This window comes from Labeo rohita, chromosome 2, assembly GCF_022985175.1.
Source record: "Labeo rohita strain BAU-BD-2019 chromosome 2, IGBB_LRoh.1.0, whole genome shotgun sequence".
NCBI lineage: Eukaryota > Metazoa > Chordata > Actinopteri > Cypriniformes > Cyprinidae > Labeo > Labeo rohita.
Window position 1 is genome coordinate 27,942,910 of NC_066870.1, and position 10,376 is coordinate 27,953,285.

The 10,376-nt window shown below is 35.1% G+C and overlaps 1 protein-coding gene across 1 annotated transcript; it reads left to right on the forward strand.

Annotated features, from left to right (window-relative positions):
- Nucleotides 1-247: 247 nt before the first annotated feature.
- On the forward strand, nucleotides 248-3,645 carry rbp1.2 (retinol binding protein 1, cellular, tandem duplicate 2). The gene is made up of 4 exons (XM_051131246.1): nucleotides 248-378; nucleotides 625-803; nucleotides 2,927-3,028; nucleotides 3,523-3,645. Exons 1-4 carry the CDS (start codon nucleotides 303-305, stop codon nucleotides 3,580-3,582), a joined length of 417 nt encoding a protein of 138 aa, XP_050987203.1. The 5' UTR covers nucleotides 248-302; the 3' UTR covers nucleotides 3,583-3,645.
- The last annotated feature ends 6,731 nt before the right edge of the window (nucleotides 3,646-10,376 follow it).

A 10,376-nucleotide genomic window follows, 5' to 3' on the forward strand; every position in this document is an offset into this window, starting at 1 on the left:
CTGACAGGCTGGGAATCAAAACAATTACAAACTGACACATCTGTCTGTTGACATGCATTGACTGACATGAGTTCATGAGCTGCATCATGCATTGCAATTCACTCCTGAAGAGGGAGCTCCTGTACAAAGAGAGAGAGAGAAATCCACAGCAGAAGTTCCACCACATGTGTAAATGCTCTTTGAGATAATCCAAAGGCCCTAATTGGCTTTAAGATTACAACATACCGTGTGATTTGAGACGCCACGCTGCACCTTGATGTTGAAATATCAGTGCAGGGGACAAACGGAAAAAAGAAGCAAATATGTCTCCCGTAGACATGAATGGATTCTGGAAAATGACAAGTAATGAAAACTTTGATGAATACATGGAAGCACTAGGTAGGCTGATATTTCATTTTCGATTTATTCATTCATTATACACCTGTGAAATTAAGTTTCTGTGCTGAACAAGGTATGTAACAGAATATATTCTGCTGGAAACAGTTAGAGTAAGAGAAATACATGTCTGTATTTTGTACTCAAGAGATGTTTTAGTACCCTTGGCAGACCTGATTTTATTATGTGAAGAAAATTGGTACCATATACATCTACGGTTGACCAATTTTATATGTATTCAACTTACAGATGTGAATATTGTCATCAGAAAAATTGCCAGCTATCTCATCTTTGATAAGGAGATTGTTCAGAATGGTGATCATTTTAATATCAAGACTCTCACCACCTTTAGGAACTACCAAATGGAGTTTGATGTTGGAAAAGAGTTTGAGGAGGATTTGGGCGGTGTAGATGATAGGAAGTGTAAGGTAAGTGACCTCCTTATTTATAAAGGTACAGCTTAAAGTGCAACATTATAAAGAAGTAAGATCAGAAATGCTTGTAAATGGAAAAAAATCTGAACTGCTTTCTGAGGTTACTGTGGTGGATGAGTCAGTAAATAGGATTAGATTGAGATTTACATACAATGACCTATTGAATCTTAAATCCATGAGGGTTTTGGGCTAATGCCGCAAACACCTGGTGCTCGGGCACTTTAGGTCAACTTGTATATATGTAAAATATTATTTTATATAGTATATATTATATTTTAAGTTGTTAAAGATAATTGTGACCCTAGGCCTCAAAACCAGTTGTAAGTAGCAGGGGTATATTTGTAGCAATACATATTGTATGGGTCAAAATTGATTTTTCTTTTATGACAAAAATCATTAGGATATTAAGTAAAGATCATGTTCCATGAAGATATTTTGTAAATTTCCTACCGTAAATATATCAAAACTTTTGATTAGTAATATGCATTGGTAAGAACTTAATCTGGACAATTTTCTCAGTATTTTGATTTTTTTGCAGCCTCAGATTCCAGATTTTGAAATTGTATCTCAGCCAAATTCATCAAGAAATGTACCCTTATGACTGGTTTTGTGGTCCAGGGTCAAAATTGGAGTTTGTTTAACAAGAAAATAATATTTCAGTTTATCTACTTCAAAATGTTGTGTTTAATTCAATGCATTTTTTTGTAATTATTTGTGAAATGTATTGAAAATTGATTCAAAGTAAATCATACACTATTTTTATTTCAGTGTAGTAATGTTAGTACAGTGTTTGTGTTCAGTAGTAAGACCTTTATTGGAGTCAAATGTTGTCAAAAAATAGTCGTACTTCTTTTTTCAATGTGGAAGTAAGCTATGTCCTGTAAATGCGCGAGACAACTAGATAAATAAAGGTTAATAACAAGAATAACAATGTGCAGAAAACAGTTGCTACAAACCATAATAATTTGGCCTACAAACCATAATAAATACTAATAATACTAATATTGTACAGCTAAAATACCTGGAAGTGACTGACACCGCACAGCCTTCCACATTCAAATTAAAGGATTAGTTCATTTCCAGATTAAAAAATTACTGATCATTTACTTACTCCCATGTCATTTGAGATGTTTATGTCTTTCTTTTTTTTAGTTGAAAAGCAATTAATGTTTTTGAGAAAAACATTCCAGGATTTTTCTTCATATAGTGGACTTCAATGGGAGTCAATGGGTTGAAGGTCTAAATTGCAGTTTCAATGCAGCTTCAAAAAGCTCTACACGATCCCAACCAAAGAATAAGAGTCTTATCCAGTGAAACCCTGCTGCCTTAAAATTTTAAGTTCAGTCAACTAAAATAAGCTTATTCAACTTGAAATGTTAAGTTGTACTAAGTAACAACTTAGATATTTGTGTTTGCTAAACTTAACAAGTGGGTAAGTAACCCAGCTGCCTTAAAATTTGAAGTTGATTCAACTCAAATATCAAGTTGAATAAACTTTTTTTGAGTTGAATGAACTTAAAATTTTAAGGCAGCCAGGTTACAAATTATTTTACTTTGACTCAACAAATTGTTTTTTACAGTGTAGTGTTTACAGAGTGAGCATGCAAAGAAAGTCAAACCCTCTTTATAAAAAAGGGTAAAACAATGATGTTGGACAATTTTGAAGTTGGAGGAGAAAATGAGATGGAGTTGTTTGCCTCACCCTTTTTTTAAACCCTTTTCAATGTGATTACGCAATGGGTGAAGTTGCAGATGCGCTAGTGCAAGATGAGCATTTGTGGTTAAAAACCAGATAAATTTGTATTTTTTTTTTTAAGAAAATGACCAATCGTTTCACTAGATAAGACCCTTATTCCTCCACTGGGTTCGTGTAGAGCCTTTTGAAGCTGCACGGAAACTGCAGTTTGGACCTTCAACCCGTTGGCTCCCATTGAGGTCCACTATATGGAGAACAATCCTGGAATGTTTTCCTCAAAAACCTTCATTTCTTTTCAGCTGAAGAAAGTAAGACATGAACGTACTAGACGACATGGGGGTGAGTAAAACATTCTCTATTTATTGTCAGTCAGTACCAGCTTCATCTTTCTCATCAGCGTGTATTTGTCCTTGTTTTGTAGACCACGGTAAACTGGGAGGGAGACAAACTGGTGTGTGTACAGAAAGGAGAAAAAGAAGGAAGGGGCTGGACCCAGTGGGTGAAAGGGGATGAACTGCATGTGGTAAGTTTGTATAAGGACGCGGTTCATGAGGGCACGCTCTGTTGTATTATGAAAGTTCACACTTCGCTGCTTTTCGTTGTTAGTGTAGTCAAGAGTGTAATTAATGAGATAACATCATTACCGCAGCAGTCACGCATTACAATAACAAGTGTATTTAAAAGGTGTATACACAGAAATCCATTTAGTGACTTCATTATACAACTACCTGGAATACTTCATTTATTACTTAACATTCTGTGTTCAAACACTTGTGCATAATAGCTGCTAAACTGTATAAATGACTGTTACAAACTGTCTAAAATGAATTTAATCAAATGTACAGCAAAAACATTAATGTTGTGAATAAACAGTAGTATAAATTTAATATAAGTAGTATTTTTTAAAAAAGGAGGACAACTGTACATTTAGCTGGCTTTTTTAAAGTATTTAAAAATACATGTATGCTAGCTAAAATAAAATCTGTGTTAAAATCTGAATTTTTATTTATTTTGCAGGAAATGCGAGTCTGTGGAGTGGTGTGTAAACAAGTTTTTAAGAAACAAGTTCTCGACTGATGTGCCTTGAACCACAAATACTCTACCTGTGAAGAAAAGTGAACATTTCTGCCTATTAAAAACAGTAACTGTTGTGTTAAATAGACATTTTTAAGTGTAGTTAATATGTCTTTTTCATTCCTTGTGTAAACAATGTATGCTAAAAAAAACTTTGTCAAGGAAAATAAAATGGGAAAACATGTTTGTTCAAATGCAAACAACCTCTGCATTAGATGAAAGAACACAAACATCGGCACAATTCTTGTCGGTTTTCATTCCATCAATTGTGATTTCAACAGCACAATTTCAGCCACACATTTTCTGGCTGTCAGCATCATCTATAAGAAATGCAGCAGTGCAGTTGTATAGACTCTCATCATATCATCTTCCCTCCTATTTATTCTCTTCCTGCTTCTGGGAAGAATAAAAGAGCTCGATTTACTGCAGGGTCAAGACCCCGTCTTCTCTCCTTCAGCCAGAAAGACCCTCAGATGTTAAAGTGGTTATTTTTAGACAGCAGTAAAGCTCTTGGTTGGGAGGCTAAAACATACCAATCTCACAAAAACATGAATTTAATGGGTGTCTGTAATATTAACTAAACAAATTCCTGAGATTTGGAATAACATGTCTGATGAGGAGTTTAGATAGGCACGTCAATGCAAACAGACTGATGACAGCAGGATGAATGGAAACATAGCTCCATCTATGGTGGTTGTTTCTAGTCTTTTCCAGTAGGGGGCACGACTATACAACACTGGCTTAAGACTTCTTGAAAACCTGCTTGTCCACAATTCTAGCATAGAAAAATATACAGGACTTACTTATAAAACCAAATCAAATCCTATAGGTCAGGGGTCATCTAAATCAATACCTTTTGCATTAGACACCCATGTCTTTTTCAAAACACCCACCTTCCTTTTTGTCTCTATAAACTGCACTTCTCATCAGCAGGTGGCGGTGTGTGCCTAAATATAGATTCTTCAACACACCTTAGACACTCTTTTGTCAAAGGGGTTACCTGGAGTAATTAAGCGTAACATCACACAGATGTGGTCGAACATCTGTTAACGTTTCAAATGAGCACAATAGCTTTAATGATAATGATGTCCTGGCGTCCCCTGCACAATGAGCCCCTAATTCACATTGGTGATCACGTGTCATTTGTATCATCAGTTACCATATGTTTTACACTAACTCACGGTTTCCAAAAACAAAGTAATCGCTGAATGAGGGCAAAGTAGTGTGTGTATGAAAAGATGTAAAGTGTAAATAGCAAATGAAGTTCATCTCCTTCAATCTAGTGGGTCCAACCCCTGCATTAAATCTCTCCTTTCTGAACACACACAAGCTTGCCTTGCCTATGCCAGGTCTGTAAGATTAATGCAAAAAAAGGATGCAAGAATGAAAAACATAGCAACTTTATATGAATTCACTAAGCCCTGTTTAAATAAGCAAAGCATGGAATTTAACACTTGTTATTTTAACTAAGAAATTATTATTAAATTGTTATTTAAATGAGAAGATTTTATGTAGGGTAGTTACTAGTAGTAGTTTAATCTCCTATCTCTACAGTATACAGCTTGAGTTGGCAGCTTAGATAAGATTTCTGTGACATAATTTGTTCAGCTCATGTTTTAATCAGATAAATGAATGCATGCCTTATAAATATTTTTATGAGACTGAACCAGTAAGCATTTACCTTTTTTACTAACAACAGCTATCAAAACTGAACACCTGAATTACTAAAACAAAGATAAAACATTGGTGTTTTCACTCACTCTTCAGACATTGTGGTTTTAAATGGCTTTCTGTAGTTATCTGAATTCCATGTACATAGGAGGGGATTACAATAAAATAAGTCATTCATGTGAACAGAAATTAAATGAGGAAGCAGAAGTTGTTTGAGCCATGTCTAGGCTGAAGACTGAAAACAGCAAACACTGCATCAGTTTACAATTATACAATTATACTCAGCAATTATCCCAGATAGCACATGTATGTAAGTCTTAAAGAACTCTTGATCTGGAATCTTTCTGGAATGTTTTACGTACATTTTAAATCAGAAACATTTTAAATACATCTCATAGAAGTCTATTTGACATCTGAAAGGAAACATCCAATAGACGTACTGCAGATGAGAAAACACTTTGCTATCAGGGATACTTTTTGCGTGAAGGGAAAATGTTGGCACACCTACCATCTACTGGACCTAAGTCTATCTCAAACTCTTCACCAACCACAAAGTCTTGTCATAGTTCTTGAATGTGCTGACAGTCTTGATAATAAAGCGATCTCTATTTTGGGTGATAGCTTTGTTAGTTTTTAACAAAACAGCAATTTTCCTGATAGTATGTCCAGTAAAAAAAAGAGAAAATTATAAGCAGCTCATTTTGACAGATCTGTATAAATCAGTATAGAGTTAAAGGAGTAGTTCACTTCCAGAACAAAAATTTACAGATAATTTACTCACCCCTTGTCATCCAAGATGTTCAGGTCTTTCTTTCTTCAGTCGTAAAGAAATTATGTTTTTTGAGGAAAACATTTCAGGATTTCTCTCCATGTAATGGACTTCTATGGTGCCCCCAAATATGAACTTCCAAAATGCAGTTTAAATGCAGCTTCAAATGGCTCTAAACGATCCCAGGGTCTTATCTAGCGAAACGATCAATTATTTTCCAAAAAAAATTACATTTTATATAGACTCAGGCGACTCTGTAATTGTAAAGAATCAGGTGAGTGAATGATTCGGTTCATTCAAGATTCAACCAAGAACGAATCAGTAAACAAATCTAGTGGCGATAAACATCGGAACCATGCGTTTTATAAATAAAGCGAGAATAGTCCCGTGCAATTACCCTTATGAAAATTAACCATTGTTTTACTACAAATACAACCAAAAAACCATGGTTACTATAACATATACTAAAACCATGGTTACTTTCTAGAGGAGACCTGATGCCTGATCGCCATCCTGCTTCTGTCGTGCAGCTCTCTGGCTATCAGCAGTGCATTTTATTTACCGCCATATTAATCGGATCAGCTTCATTACCGCCACACATGTGCTGCTCAGTACAACCATATTGGGAAAAACATTCCCACAATGCACAAAATCCCGTGCATATAACCAACCCTCAAAGCACAAGAAATCGGAACATATGGATTTATTATAGGGGACAGTCGTTACATTATTCACATGGATTTGCACCGTTCTGCTACATAAACTTTTAGATTAAACGAACTGAAAAGACATTTCTCAGTTGACATGTAAATTAGAAGTCAGAAATTCTCAGCGCATCTTGAAAAGGGTGACATTAATTTGTGATTCAACCACAAAACAGCTGAAATCTATCTTCGTTTTTTAAGCCTAATGTTTTTGGAGTAGAAAATGCTTTCTGCTCACATGACCTTTACTTTGGCACACATACCATCTTGACTAATTAATCTCAATTAAATCATTTGTAGGCTTTATTTATCATCCAGTTTGAAACTGAAACATACGGTTGGAAGCATGGAGAGCTATAATAAAGAATTCTCTTTGACTTCATATCCTCAAAAGCTACAGGCCTAACTGATAAGAAATTTATAGGAGATAAAGAGGATTTAAACTGCAGATATCAGATTCAGGTTTTAAAAAGCCCCCAGAAGGCCACTAATGTAACACAAGTGACTTGCATATCATCTGTTTTAATGCAGAAATACAAGTTTGGATAGACATTTTATTATGTTATGGTGCTAATTTCCTTAATTATATGACAAACCCTATTTAACTGGTAGCATTTCTCCAGTTTTCACTGAGACTGCAAGATGGCAGGCCACTTTAAGGTCACGATGTCCCGATAACCTGTTCAGCCATTGCAAGAGAAATCAGTCATTCCAAATCTGTAATTTCTCGAATATGGAAGTTTTACGGTGCCACTGATTCATTCAAGTCACCCAACAAAGCTGGTCGTCCACATAAGACAAATGCACGAGAAGACAGGATAATGCAGATGGGTTCAACACTTCAGCTGGAATTGCTTGCCAGTTCAGTGCCGAACAGGGTAGGGATCTGTCTTGGCATGTTTAAGAGAAATTGGACTGAATATGCACTCTCAGTGACCAAGACTCTCATTAGGAGAAGAATCAAATGTCTGTGCTCACCTTTGCTGAGTGAGCTTATGTTATGTGGAGAGAGGAGAACTAGTCCAAAGTTCATGTTAGTGATAAGAGTTAATTTAAGGTTAATCACAAAGTGATGAAAGTTTATTTGGGTCTGATGGGAAACATTTTGTGTGGCGTCAAACCGAGAAAATACTGAAGTCCAAGCACATAAATAAGGCAGTAAAAGGTGGAAGTGTCATGGTTTGGGGGATGTTTTTTGCAGCAGGATTTGGGCCTCTTATACAGATACATGGCAAAGTGAATGCAAATGATTATCAGAACCTCCTTCCAGCAACATGCAGTTCTTTCCCTGCAATCAGTCTGCAATTTTCATGGGAGACAATGCCCCAGTCGCACTGTAAAACCGGTAAAGCAGTTCCTTGAAGCTAAGAACACTGAAATAATTAAACTGCTTGGCCAGAGTCCTGATCTAAACCCAATTGAAAATCTCTGGAAAATCCTTGGCAACAAAGTTCTAGCTAAGAAACTATGAAAGAGACTAGAAGAAGAGTGGACCAAGATCACATCAGTGCAATCTGTTAAACTAGTGATGTCCTATGACCGCAGATGTGCTAAAGTCATTCAAAGCAAGGGCCTTTTCACTTCCTAGTAATTTCTGACAGCTGTAGCCCTCCAAATATTTTGTTGTAATCTTCTTTTGTGCTACAGTGGTTACCGTTTTTGAATTTTGATAACTGTTTTTCACAAAATAAGGTTTTTGTTGAAATGCCTTGGATATTTTGTCAAACATATTAGTAGAACAGTGGTATACCTACAGCTAATATGCCTTGAAATTTTGAGTGATGAATATTAACAATAATTCAGAAATAAAATCAATAATTTATAGATTGTTTTCTAACTTTGATCTCCACTGTATATGAGATAGTGTTGACCTATAGAAACAGACTTGGTGGAATTGAATGTTTATGACTTTGACTATTTACAACAGAAAACCACCACTACACAGGCTCATTCCATCTTTCTTTATTTCATGTTTTTTTTCTTTCATTTTCGTTTTGTTGGCACATTTGTAGAACACATGGGAGAATACACAGGGTCCAACATCCTTTCCATCAAGCTTGTTTATAAGAGCTGCTGGAGCCAGACTACATTCATCATTTTTCTTCTTGTCTGTGCTCTCCTTGCTTTTCATATAAGGAGTCAGATACACCTAACCCAGTTTTCTTTTTACACGCACCTACTTTTTTACTTTTTAAATTGCCTTCCTCTAGGTAGGGTAGATTCTAGATTCAAAATATTCTGCAACTAATAGTCATATGCATATGCTGTGTCATTTTTTAACAGTTTCTTTACCATATTTATATGATGTTTTCAGTTTATCTTTTCATTCTATAGATGAACAGACCTAGTTTAAAGTAGTTCACTTCCAGAACAAAAATTTACAGATAATGTACTCACCCCCTTGTCATCTGAGATGTTCACGTCTTTCTTTCTTCAGTCGTAAAGAAATTATGTTTTCTGAGGAAAACATTTCTGGATTTCTCTCCATATAGTGGACTTCTATGGTGCCTGCGAGTTTGAACTTCCAAAATGCAGTTTAAATGCAGCTTCAAAAGGGCTCTAAACGATCCCAGCCGAGAAAGAAGGGTCTTATCTAGTGAAATGATCGGTTATTTTCTACACTGTAAAAAACAACTTGTAAAAAAAACTTTAAAAAAAGTTGTTTCAGTTTAAAAAAGTAAGTGTTCATGCTGCCTTAAAATTTTAAGTTTACTCAACTCAAATATCTTTTTAATGTAGTAAAACTTAACATTTCATTTCACTTTTTTTATTTTACAGTGTAAAAAAAATAGCAATTTATTTACTTTTTAACCATCTTGCAGATGTAAATGCAGACATCAAGTAGGTGTCTCCGAGATGTACGTGTGCTATCAGGGATATAGTTTAAATGCAGCTTTACAAGGCTTTAAACAATCCAAGCCGAGGAAGATTGTTCTTATCTAATAAAACGATCAGTTATTTTCTCAAATAAATTACATACCTCAAATGCTTGTCTTATCTTGTTCTGCATTTTTTTCTAGTTCAAATAGTTAGGGTATGTGGAAAAACTCCCTTCTTATTTTCTCCTCCAACTTCAAAATCGTCCTACACTGTTAAAAAACAATTGTTGAGTCAACTTAAAATTTGTTACCTGGCTGCCTTAAAATTTTAAGTTCAGTCAACTCCAAAAAAGGTTTATTTAACTTGAAATGTTAAGTTATGCTAAGTGACAACTTAAATTTTTAAGGCAGCTGGGTTACTTACCCAGCTTTTACGTTTAACAAACACAAATATCTAAGTTGTTACTTAGTACAACTTAACATTTAAAGTTGACTAAACTTATTTGAGTTGACTGAACTTGAATTTTAAGCTGACTCAACAAATTGTGTTTTTTGTTTTTTTACAGTGTACATCGCTGCAGAAATACCGACCCAGTTTATACAAAGTGAACATGCAAAGAACGTCAAACGCCCTTTACAAAAAAAGGTAAAACAGCAATGTAGGATGATTTTGAAGTTGGAGGAGAAAATGAGATGGGAATTTTTCGACATACTCTAATTGTATTGAACCAAAAAGAAAAAAACACAGAGTTCACGCAGACCTAGACAAGACGAGCATTTGAGGTTAAAAAGTATGTAAATTGTAATTTATTTTAGAAAATAACCAATCGTTTC

Coding starts and splice junctions, on each gene's coding strand:
- rbp1.2 (XM_051131246.1), top strand. CDS start 303: ATGTCTCCCGTAGACATGAATGGATTCTGGAAAATGACAAGTAATGAA. Junction 379..624: donor TGAATACATGGAAGCACTAG/GTAGGCTGATAT, acceptor TTCAACTTACAG/ATGTGAATATTGTCATCAGA. Junction 804..2,926: donor TAGATGATAGGAAGTGTAAG/GTAAGTGACCTC, acceptor CTTGTTTTGTAG/ACCACGGTAAACTGGGAGGG.